Source organism: Epinephelus lanceolatus, chromosome 1 (assembly GCF_041903045.1).
Source record: "Epinephelus lanceolatus isolate andai-2023 chromosome 1, ASM4190304v1, whole genome shotgun sequence".
Classification (NCBI taxonomy): Eukaryota; Metazoa; Chordata; class Actinopteri; order Perciformes; family Serranidae; genus Epinephelus; species Epinephelus lanceolatus.
The window spans coordinates 47617511-47630299 of NC_135734.1; the positions used below are offsets into that span (position 1 = coordinate 47617511).

General features: G+C 41.1%; 1 protein-coding gene across 12 annotated transcripts in view; it reads right to left on the minus strand.

Moving 5' to 3' along the window:
• ptprt (protein tyrosine phosphatase receptor type T) overlaps positions 1-12789 on the minus strand; it is a 527216-nt gene that overhangs the window by 386897 nt on the left and 127530 nt on the right. For all 12 annotated transcript variants that reach the window (XM_078171434.1, XM_078171419.1, XM_078171458.1 and 9 more), the window contains exons 3-5: positions 7639-7799; positions 5606-5716; positions 1130-1211 (exon numbers count right to left, since the gene is read on the minus strand). In XM_078171434.1, the coding sequence (XP_078027560.1) occupies positions 1130-1211; positions 5606-5716; positions 7639-7799 (354 nt within the window). The remainder of the gene's footprint in view (positions 1-1129; positions 1212-5605; positions 5717-7638; positions 7800-12789) is intronic.

Genomic DNA, 12789 nt, shown 5'->3' on the forward strand with positions numbered 1-12789 from the left:
TACGATTGTGTCTCATCAATTTTGTGCAGACTAAAAAGCAGGGCTCGAGACTAGCAGCACCCCGTCGTCACATGGACAATAGAAAAGGTTGTGGGGGCAAAAAGAGAACTTCCCCAGGGTGACTTAGGGAGGAAAGGATGAGATAAACTCATTATGAAGGTGCCAGACGAGGCACCCTATTGTTCCCCTGATAATGCTCCATTGTGAACAACAAATCTGTGTTTCTACCGGCTAGTGGAGGGCTAGTTCAGGATAGCTGTTAGCATGAACTGCTAACGGAGGTTGTATTTAGTTACATTATGATGTGTTTAAGCTCGACTCAGTAAAAGTGAGCTGTTACAACTGGCCCCTGTCATTTTTTGTAGCCCCCAGGCAAAGCAGGTTAAGTAATGCTAATGTTTGACATTAGTTGATTCTGCTGCTCCAGACTGAAGACAGAAATTTTGGATTTATGTCTACCTCTGTTTCTCGGTGAGTTTGTTTTTTATTTTAAACTTCTTTCCTTTATGTCCTACTATCAATTTGCCTTGTTTTCCCAATTTAATCGATTGAAACAGCTGTGAACATTGCAAATTATCAGGCAGTGTTGGTAGTCTTTGCCTCCACTTGCCTGCTCTCCATCTGGACAGTGCACCAATGTATGACATCATATGCAAAGATACAATTGTGTTATTTGAAAATAAAATGAGAGAAAAAAAAAATGTATTACAACTTTCCACGAGAGTTTTTCAAACAATAATGTTAAATTGAACTGATAATATTTGAAACTAATATTTGGAGAATATAATATCTGAGAAAAGAAGGTGAGAATGTGAGAGTTTAATCCTGAGAAGACAGAGGGAGGTAAGTAGGCCACAGAGTGTTGCAGTAAGCAGTCTGGAGTTTTGTGAAGCAAAGTGTTTCTGTCAGATTTGAGTGATGAAGACCCTGAGTTTGGACCTTCTTCCTGGCTCTCTGCAATCTGTCTGCGAGCCTCACAATCTGTCCTTCACACAGCCTTAGTGTGTGTGTGTGAGCATGTGAGATAACTATAAAACAGATGATGCTCAGTGGGGCTACAGTTGTGCAGGGTCAACCATTACGAGACACACACACACACACACACACACACACACACACAGCCACTTACGGCAGGGGTGAGCCAGAACTCGTATGTCGTCGATGGCGATGAAACCGGGATGGCCTTGAACTGAAACTGCTTCGAATATTACCTGAGAGGGGAAGGACAGGAAAAACAGAAAGAAAGAAAGAGGTTGAGCCACAGTTTTCTCTACGAGTAATGAAACTAAAGAAAAAACTCTCTTTCTTCCACAAACTGCAACATCTTGACTTCCCTGTGAAGCTCATATGGAAACCCCAGGGGAATTTTCCACACTGAAAGTCAGCAACTATTCCTCTCTTCAATTCATCCCTTCATCCTTCTGTCTCCATCCGTATGCCAACCACATATACAGCATCCTCCTCCTTCCTCTCGTCTACCCTCGTCTCAACCTCCTCCCTTATCCTTTTCATGTTCTTTCCTCTTTTCTTTTCCACCCAGACCTAAGCCCATCTTGTTCTCTCCCTGCTCCTCTAATTTCTTTCCTCTCTGTTTCCGCTGTCTCCTTCTCTCTCTTCTTCTTGTAAATGCTCTTTTGCATCTTTCTCCACTTCTCTCCCATCACATCACTCTATTTTTCCTGCCTTTACGTTTTCTTTAGCACCAACTTAGACACACTCTCAGAGTGACAGGCAGTCAGCAGGGCTGTCAAGGGGCCATGCACTTCTGACCCATGCATATATACTCATACACAAACACACACTGCAGATACACACACATATACCTCTGTGCTGTACTTGTCAGGATCCTCAACAGTATAAGTTGGGACTCAGTCTGAATACTAAAGACTTCTGGGAAGACTTAACTGTCTTCCTTTCCTTCAAAAAATAAATCCCCTGCTCTGGCATTCACATCAAGTTTCTAGACGTCAAAGTCACTGCTATATTTTTTTCAACAATCTATTTTCTGTTTTGAATAGGTTTAATGACCACTCTTCATCGTGGAACGCTCATCACGTTATGCTCTTTTTTTTAATCGCCCTGTGCTTCTCTACGTTGAACTATAGAAACAAAAAAAGCAGAGGACAATCTGTGAGCTTTCTGCCTCCATGCTGGCTGCTTCACTCACTATCCTCGATCATTTTCTTATCAAAAGAATCCAAAAACAACATTTCATCTTCCAACATAAGTGGTTAAAGACACGGTGACCCACTGCAACACATATAAGATGCTAAAAATGTTGCCTGATGTTCACAAGACAGTGATAGGTTAGCCTAAAAGTTTGTTGTGCCTTCCTCGTGGTCTGGACTCTAATATGACAGTGTTTTTGTCCCTTTTGAACAAGAAATGTCATTTCTCCATGGGAGGTGACTCCTCATTAGGGAGGGAAACACACACACACGCACACACACTCTCACATTTGTGTCTTCTTGGTTACCAGTGTGCCTCAGATCTGTGTGCGCAACACAGGGGTGCCTTCATTTACTGAACATAGCTTAGTCATTAGGTAAAACACCGTGGCTTTTGTGCTACCTCAATAAAACAACACAGCAGGGTATGTCTCTGCTTCTTAAACACACCGATACACACACACACACACACACACACACACACACACACACAAACACACACACAGACGAAATGAGAGTCATTAAATGGAAACAGCATTGCGTTTCCATATTACAGGAGTACACTGAGGGAAAGAGGCCTGTCGGTTAAGAGACGAAACTCAATCTACAACTCCAACTAATGGACTTCAGCTCAGATTAGACTGAGCCACTATCCTTAACTGACAACTGGGTACCAAAACATATGTGCTGTATTAACTTATCACTATTGGCATATTATGTAATTACATGTTTTGGAAACTATTTTAGATACCTCAATGCACAGAAAGCTATCATAGCATCAGCTAACTGAGCTCAATGAAACAGCACCACAGCGAGAAACAAAGATCTATGATTGGTCGATGCTTCAATGCGTCATTGGAGTGCTGAAGAAGCTGAGGTCAGCTCAACTTTTCTTTGTAGGCCTAGTGTGTCACGCCCTTGGCAACAACAAGTGCAGGGTGTCAGTTGTAGCATCATGTCACTGGCTTCCATTGAGAATGCCTTGTAGCCTGACAGTGTGTCGATTGTAGTGTGAACACAGCATTAGTCAGCTGCAATAACACCACACAGGGTACACAGAGCATGCTAAAGTGTGCGCATTTAGCATCATAGTCAATGTAAAGACAGATTTATGTTCTAAATGTATTACTGGTAATTGTGTATTATACTAAATTTTCACAGCCACATCAAATCCGTAACGTCATCTGCCTATTACCATTTAAAAATCACTGCTAGAGTCAGAGGAAGAATGTCAAAGCAAGACCTTGAAAGGCTCACCCACGCCTTTATTTCCAGTTGATTGAATTACTGCAATGATCTGTTTGTAGGACTTTAAAAACAAGCTGTTCAGCAACTACGGCTTATTCAGAATGCTGCTGCTAAAATCCTTACACTGGCTACCTGTCACTCAGAGAACTGATTTCAAAATCTTGCTGCTTGTGTATAAATCACTCTGTGGCTGAGCACCCAAATATATCTTTGACATGCCTGTGCCATATCTACCTTCTAATGTTGCGTTCGTTTTGTACTCGGAGGTCGGAAATTCCCAGTTCCCAGTCCGAAGTTTAAACTCGAACGCACCCTGAGATCGGATTTCCAACTCGGAAACTCAGAGCAACCGCATCAACCCCAACTTAGGAATTCAAGATGGCTGCTGGTCACATACATAGTGAGTAAACACTCTGCTAAAGTACTGTTGATAGCAATTTTATCTTATTTGTTTTACATTAGATCAGCAATATCTGCGGCGTTCATCAGTTGGAGTGCATGACGGTTTTGAAGCTGTCTACTACAACCTACAACCTTCTACAAAGGCTTTCTTGCGGGGGTCCATGTTTTTTCCCAACTTATCCACCGTTGTCAACTAGAATGCAAAAACTGTTGTCAACTCGGAGGTGACATCATTCCCACTTCCGACTTCCGACCTCCGAGTACAAAACGAACGCACCATAGGACCCTGCGGACATCCAGGGCCGACCTACTAATCATCCTAGGAGTCAGGACAAAACAACGGTGAAGCAGTGTTTTGTTATCATGCAGCACAAACCTGTAATAACCTCCCAGATGTTAGACAGCCCCGACTCTGACCACTTTAAAGTCAAAGCTAAAAACAACCCATTTTAACACTGCCTACTCCACCCTGTAATGACTGCAACCTTATTATAAAACTTAATTTTGAGTAATTCCAAATAATATTTTTATCTTTGCACCTCTTGTCTGCACTTTTGTTATTTTTAACTGTGACTTTCTTTTAAATTGTAAATCATTTAGTGATTAATTTTACCTTTAATATTTTTCTTTACTCTTTTCTGTATCCTTTATTATGTTTTATATTTTATTGCACTGTAAAGCACTTTGAATTGCCCTTGTGTGCTAAACAAACGAAGCTACCTTGCCTACTAACACCAACATTCAAATTACTGAGGCTACAGCTAACATTAGCTGTGCAGCTAACTCGCTGTATGCTAACTTACACAGGAGTTGCTAACTTTCCCCAGCTCTCAGGCTTTGTTTCACGCACTCATGTTGTACAAACAAATCTTAGGGCAAGTAAGAGGAACTCAAAAGATACTCCTTAGTCAAAAAAATATATCAATGAATGTTTCTGCTAGTGTTAGCTGTGTAAAAAAAAGTAAACTCTTTGCTAGCATGCTAGCCACAGCATGTTAGCTAACGTTACATGTTAGCTTAACGGTTAGCTTGTTGTTTGTCAGTCTCTGTTGGTTCTCCATCAGTTAAAATGCTGTTTAAATATTCACTGCTGCTCACTACCCCTGTGAACAATATACCTTTTCCATGGCAGACATGTTTAACACGTCATAGCACCAAATTCATAAGTTGAATTTATAATGTTGGCAAAGGCAGCCTACCAGTTAACTGATGCAGAGTCATGGTCCTGGTGATGTGCATGATTTAAAGCACACAAACCCAAATAACAGAGTCATCATTAATTACCAACACTTGTGCTTTTTCCTGCTCTGACAACTGTCCACAGATAGCAGTGTTAAAGTGACAGTAGTTGAACACAACTTTCATCAACATTGCTAGTTTAACAGAAAATCCTTCATATTGTACCATTCACAAATCATTTGTCAGAACGAACACACTTGACTGGTCACAGAGTTAAGTAAATATTTAATTTGTTTCAGGGGGAAACAATTAAAGAGTCAAACAGCCTCAGTCAGGACAGATGAAATATCAAACATTGGCACATTTAATATCTGCCTGACACATGACATAAGGGAGTGTAATTATAAATCTCAGTCACATTAAAAGATGAGTTCAATTCTCTTTTGCTAGATAATAAAATGACGGTCAAAGAGGAGCTGGTGCCATGTGAAGTTTGTAGAAATAACGTTTGCATCATCACTTCTCTGTATCATTTCAATTTAACCTGCTTTATTATTGTTTTCATCATGAATCATATGCGCGCGCGTGTGTGTGTGTGTGTGTGTTACCTGATAGGAGTTGGGCCAGAATGTAGAAATGGCCAGCTCAGCCTTCACCCATCCTTCGGTAACTGTATCAGAGGCGTTCCATACTGGGTTACCCTGAGCGCCTCCATTCACCTGCAGGCAGACAGTGAGCAGAGACAGAAAACAATAAAAAGAGATTTAGAGGGTGAAAATAATAACTCAGCCTTTGAAGGTTTCAGAGAGTAAAACTGGAGAATTTTATGAAGCTAAAATAAAAGTGTCATTTTTAATATTCACTAACAATATCATCTGGAATTAACCTGCTGTTAAAAATGAGAGGATAATTAAACCAAATAACTTCTGCCAGGGGCATTGGGTGCTACTGTTGCATAACATTTAGACTACATTACCCATAAAACCCAATTGCTCTTTAATGAAAAACCTATCATCAAAAGGCCCTTTTTGGTTGGACCTGCTATCCACCTTATTCCTAGCCCCCATGATCCCTTGCGCAAATTATGTGCGCGACTTCCGGCGTTGAACCGAAACCGGCGATTTCCAATGGTGACAGTTTGTTTACAATACTCTATTCTTCTATTCAAGAGCAATTGTGATTATCTGGATTATGTGATCATACCTCTGCCATCTCTAACAGCCATCTCAAAGCATTGTTGTCTTTTTTCCATTCAACAGAACACGCTAGCAATTAGCTCGCCTTGCTCTGTTAAAATATTGATAATTGGTTACAATATGTTCACCATATAACTCTTGATTATTATTGGTCCGACAGCCCATTGGCCCGACATCCCGTTAGTCTGATGGTCCGCGGTGCTGAACGGCGGGCGTATTTCTGCCTTGATGGTGCGCCGCGACCAGCTCTGGGTCAGCTGGGAAAGGCTTGAGGCGAAGCAGGCTCACAGCTTATGTGTTTGTCACTTTCTTTTTCATTTTAACCCACACCATGATCTTTTCCTGACCCTCACCAAGTGGTTTTTGTGCCTAAACCTAACCAGACCTTAACCACAGGGCATCATGATGATTTTGGAACAACTCACTCTGACTTCCTGATACAGGTCTGAAACTCTTTCTATTTACGCTTCACACTGCTGCAACTCTTTAAAATCTTACCCCCATTTGTGAAGATCATCTTACTGAAGAAATCGTGTAAGTATCACAATGTTTGTTTGCCACAGAGCTTATTTTTCATATTGATCCAAAATCCAATGGAAACATCCTGTAGGCTTTTTACAGAGAGAACCAGTGTGATGCTAACTTCCATGTCGGCCCACTGCCTGGGCACTCTATTCTTTATTTATCACTTAATTAATTATTCTGTTACTTCATGCGTTGATTCTCCAAACCAGTGATTTGTTAATTCCCTTACTGTCATCACTTACAGATCCTCAGCAATCTCAGTATGTCATGTCTTGTCTTTTTATCCCTTTCATCCATCCTTACATTCCCAGAGTTCACTATCCTGTCATTTCTACACTCCATCTATAGCTCCTTTCTATCCTTGGCAGCTCTTTATTCTACCCATCTGTCCATCAGTGCCTTCAGACCAATATATAAAACATTCACTCTGCTCAACAACAAAGAGAATCTATCACAAACACCCCCGGTTCCTGTCTCTGTTGGCTTATTGTAACTCATGTTATGATTTCCTATTTTTAACATGCATTTGTGTCCAAAGGTTTTGTAAATAAATAAAATACTATACGCTTGCTAAGAAGTTTCCTTATAAAAACACACAAACATTGCAGTGATACAATGCAGCATATTCAGATTAACTGTATCCATACTAGAAGGCAATAGATGAGGTTTTTCTTTTGGTGTGATCAGCTATTCTGTCATCCTTTCATTCTCCGTCTCTGTCTATCACACACACACAAACACACAACCAACCTTACCTAAACACACAATGCCCCAGGGCCTTGACAGAGAACAGAGGTCTGTTTGTTTGTTTACCTGTTTAATCTGTTCAGTCTATCAGCCTCTTCATCTGTCAATCCATCCCTCCCTGTCAGTCTCTCACTCTCTCACACACACAGACTCTCACACACACACACACACACCTTAATATAGACGTTAAGCGTTCCCGGGCTGGCTCCGTCCCGGCTGGACAGGGAGTACAGGAAGTCGATGCAGTGGGTGTCATTCTCCTTCAAGGTGGGCATGTAAAGGTGAGCCTTCTGCCCTGACGCCCGGCCTGATGCGTTCACCACCATGAACGAACCTGCAGCCACAGAAACAGGAAGACAAAGGCCAGAGACAGTTCAGATATGATGATAAGGGTGCACCGTAGCACAGAGGATTCTTCGTCTGACAAGAACAATGTTAGCAGCTGACATTGGGCGAGAGGCGGTAAATAAAAAGTTAATGTCTCTGCTCTAAATAAATATGTTTTAATTAATGCACACAAATGTTTTCTAAAATCAAGTAATTTGTGATTTAAGTCACGTCGTGCATTTGTGCCAACCAGCCCCATCACAGACTTGGTTGGCGCACTTTATTGTGTTGGTTGGCACAATGTTAAAATGCAATAGTTGCAAAAAAGCTTCGCCACCGATAGAAAAAATTTGACCATTTAATTCAATCAAAAACAAGACAACATGAACATTTAATCGAATATCTGCTGATTTTTAAAACCCAACAACAATTTAATTATGCATTTAATCAGTAGGGATGTCTAAATACTTTTGCTATTGACCATTCAACATAATCATAATTAACTATCAATATAAACATTGTTTTAAATCTTGGACTGATAGTGAATAAGTAGATGCAGCGCACACAAGAGGGCTGCTTTATTAAATCATGGCGAAGTCACTAACTTTTTTGGTGAGGGTAACATTTTTACACAGTTTTAGAATATCAAAATGAAAAACATGGTCTTCAGACTTAATAATAAATGTAGATATTGAAAATGTGATGTGTCTGATTAATAGACAAAGGAATCAGATACATTTTATGTAAGATTAGAAAGTCTGATGAGTGATGTTAGCTGGCTAATATTATATTATCACAAGGTTGGGTCAAATGTGAGCAGGGTTGGCTGGCACACTGATTTTGGGGTTGGTTGGTATTTTGAGTGGTTGAAACTATTCTGAACATATTGTTGTTTGAGATGTTACAAACAACATTTCAGATGAAGACTTCACTTTCAATCTGATATTTCCTTTCATCATTTCCACCAACTTATAACAGGGCATGTGCTTTTTAATGAGTCTTTCAACATAGTTTTAATTGCTTCTTGTACACATGTGCCAACCAACCCGAAAATCAACGTGCCAACAAACCGTGCTCACATATGACCCAACCTTGTGAAAAAATTATATCAGCCAGATACCATCACTCATCAGACTTTGTGATCTTATATAAAAATGTATCTGATTCCTTTGTCTATTAATCAGAAGCATCACTTTTCCAATATCTCCATTTAAAACAGTTTTATATGTTCAGTCCACAGATCAGGTTTTTCATCTTGATATTATGAAATTCACCTTCAGCAAAAAAGTAAGTGACTTTGACATGTTTTAATAAAGTAGATAAATGCAGGTTGTTTCTGTGACCTTCAAAGGACCAGAAAATATCTGTGTGACAAGCAACCAACAAACCAGTCTGCCTGCTCATAGATTTTGAGCTGCATGAAAATGTCCTTGAAAAGACTTGCGGACAAGAGCAGATGTTGAAATTAATGTAAACGTCCCCTCGGGGCTGCACTTAAGCGGAAAGTACAATTTGTTTAAACTTTAGGGTGTAATAGGGTATGATGTCATACTGTACATGATGGGGCTTGCAAGAGTGGGTATAACAATCTTTTGTGTAGCGGTACCAGAGGCATAAATAAAGACACTGCAGACAGGGCACTTACACTGGGACCCACTGGGTAAGGGTGCCCATAGAGAATGGGCCCTCCAACTACAGCCCCGTTTCCACCAAACACTTTCAGTATAGTACCTTTGGAACCAAAAGTAATCCTTCAGACATGATACCTAGACCCTTGCATTTCTCCCGCAAACAGTACCCTTACATGCGGGCGGGGTTATTGTCACTCACTGCTCCGTCCAGCACTCACTGTATTTTCTCATTATCGGTGACACAGATGGAAGTCTGCACCTCGTTTATCGTCCACAGAACGAGGCTGCACGCCAGCATTTTCAAAGTAAAAGAGAACTGGCTGCAGTGACAGTCCCTCTCAATGGGATATTTAAAAATAGTGGGTTTGTGCATTTAGTCCTTCTCAGGCAAGCTCAGGGGTTTAGTGTTGCTGTGGCCCACAGGAACGACACTCCACAGCACTTTTTTTTCTCTGAGTATTGGAATATATGCAGTTCAGACTCATTACTAAAAGTGTCCGTCATCCAAGAGAGACAATAAAAACTAAAGTGATGGTCAAAGTTGTCACAGTGAAATTTAAGGTGTACTGATGGATTCACGTCGTCAGCTCATGCATCCAGTAACATTACAAGTTAACATCCCACCTCAAACATTGCCAGCAGTCGACCCAGTGAATGAAGTTATTTTTTCTCAGACTCCAGCTGCTGTGAGAGGCAGCAGAACATCCTTTCATTTTATAGTTACAGTTTACTAATAAAACTCTCCACAGTATGAACAGTGGTTACATGAGCCTCAAAACCAGCAACAACTCAGCCCTGAGCAGAGTGACCGTCCTCTACTGACCAATCAGACTGCAGTGTTCACAGCTCCACCTTTTAGTACCAGATCTGTGTGCTAGGTAGCCCAACAGAGGGGGGACCAGAATTTGAAATGAAACACATGGAGGCAAAAGTATCAACAAATACATCTAAATCGAACTTGAAAGACTACATCTTGTGTTTGTTTTCTTCTCTTCATATACTGCTCTTGATCAACAGGTTGCAAAACTGATCAGACTTGTTTGATTTCTGTTTGAGTTTTGAAGCAGATCAGAAGGTCAAAGCAGGACCGCAGAACAGATCAGCATCTTCCCTGACTGACAAACATTTCTTTTAACTTCCCACTGCGGCAGAGATCTGCTACAAATAGAGTTTGTTAGTACAATTTCTAAAGCACTGGTGTTCCGCAGAGATGGTCGGCCAGGTTTGTATGCTGTTCAGCAGACACTTGATGCAGCTAAAAAGAAAGAAAGAAAAAGCAAGAGCAAAAACAACTCAAGCTCTTTAATCCACTGGAGCTGTATATCAGCGTCTTAATGTATCCACGCCCCGGGGGTTCTGAACCACGACGTCAAACACATTTTCTCCGTCTACTCGTGGTTTAAGTGTGTTTTAGTCTCTGCTTTATGGCACAGGATGGAGCTTTTATGGGTCGGCCGGCTCCATTTGGCTGACTGCCATCAGCCAGTGTGAGAGTTAGAAGTGACTGGGAGACTATTTGGCAAGAGAGTGGGAGAGGAGAGATACTGAATCAAGCAGGTGTGACTGTGCGGTTCTAACAATGTCTGTTTGTGCGTGTTCACTCTATTGCATAGGTGTGAAAGTGTCCTGAATTAATGTAGAATGAACAAGAGAAAATGTGTGTGGTGGACACCAGCTTAAGGATATATTTGGACTCCTTAACTTTATGTATGAGGTTCTTATCTCTTATGGCTGTTTTTACTTCTGCTGGAACTTTGGATGCACATAAGCTGATGAAAACTCCCTGTTCCTCTATTTTACACCCCACTGGTAGTCAGTATCAAATACTGTGTACTGATTCAGAAAACACTTTTACTATTAACACATTTCTGCAATTTCTCCCAAAGTACATATATAAAAGATTAGAATTAAGAAACAAAACTCTTCCTATACACTACTGCAATTATTGTTGAAGGCGTCTGATCATATTCATATGAACAAAAAAGAAATAGTCAAGTAAAAAATACAATGAAATGTATTCGCTACAATTGTTCATTCAACTACTGATGCGTTTTACCAGCAAGTGTTGCCTGGACATCATGACATTTTGATTTTAAAGGGCAGCGCAGTGACTTTTGAAGAGGAAGGAGTGTGCGGAGGAAGCAAAGAACAAATCCACAGACTTGGACAACTGTACTTGTGAGGACATGCATTGACACACATGCCTTAAGAGAATAGTTCTGAAGTCAGGTCGTATGAGGTACTTATCCATAGTGTATTTCCTCAATCTGAACCCATTCACTGTTGATGCACTACACATGAAAACAAGTAATGCACCACATTTGTGCTTATCCTACATAATCATGAGCCAGTAATTTGTCTTTAATTCACGGAATTGTGAAGGCTGCCATCACTATACCAATGCACTAGGGATGGACGTCACCAGAGGCCTTACTTTACGATATCATCACAATATGATCATCTTCCCCTTTGGCTAAATGGAGTTAAACTGTAAATTATGTCTCAAAAGAAAAACTTTGTCAACATCAGCAGTTTTAAAGTAAAGATCTGTTCATCTTGGAACGGTGTGAACTTTAAGTCATTTAAGGTACATTCTTACCATGTTTCTTTTCCACAACCTAACCACAGTGATTTTATTGTCCAAACAGATAACTCCATAAAATGACATTTAGGGCTCTAGTTTCCCGGCACGGCGCAGGGTGGCGAACCCCGCGCAGAGCTAGTTTCGAGCAGCGCACCACACGGCACATTCTCTTTGGTAGTTTGGCAGACCAAGGTGCGCTGAGATGGGTGTGGCGGCGCAGCAGGGGGAGGTGTCGACAGATCCAGCTTGGCGCAGTGACAGTTTCGTGCCAAAAGGCTTCGCCGAAAGTGCGTTAAAAGCTCGCCAGCTGAAACCAGGTCTACTGTCAACGCAGGGGGAGCGCAGCCAGTGTAGTGGAAGTTTGGCTGACCGGCGGACAGTGCACACACGTCACCAAAACCTCACAGGCAGGTTTCCAGAATATCAGGCACATTAATGATGGAATATATACCCCAAAACCACTATTCAATGCAACTATCTGCAATCAGCACATAAATGTATCTTTGTATCGACTGTCCCGTCACATCTGATGTCAGATCAAAGGGGATTGGCACCATTTGGCACGTTTGGCACGCGTAATGGAAACCCAACCTGATTTGATTAACACAGCTGCAAACTAATGAGTTCACATCCCTCTCAGCCAACCACAAACAGCCACAGCATCAGATAGGGAGTATATATTCAGCATCTGTCATCTTAGAAAAGTCAAAAGAAAAGAAACAGAGTGAGACTGCAAGAGAGAAAGAGAGCGCACAGGCACGAGAGAAACGCAACACTGATTT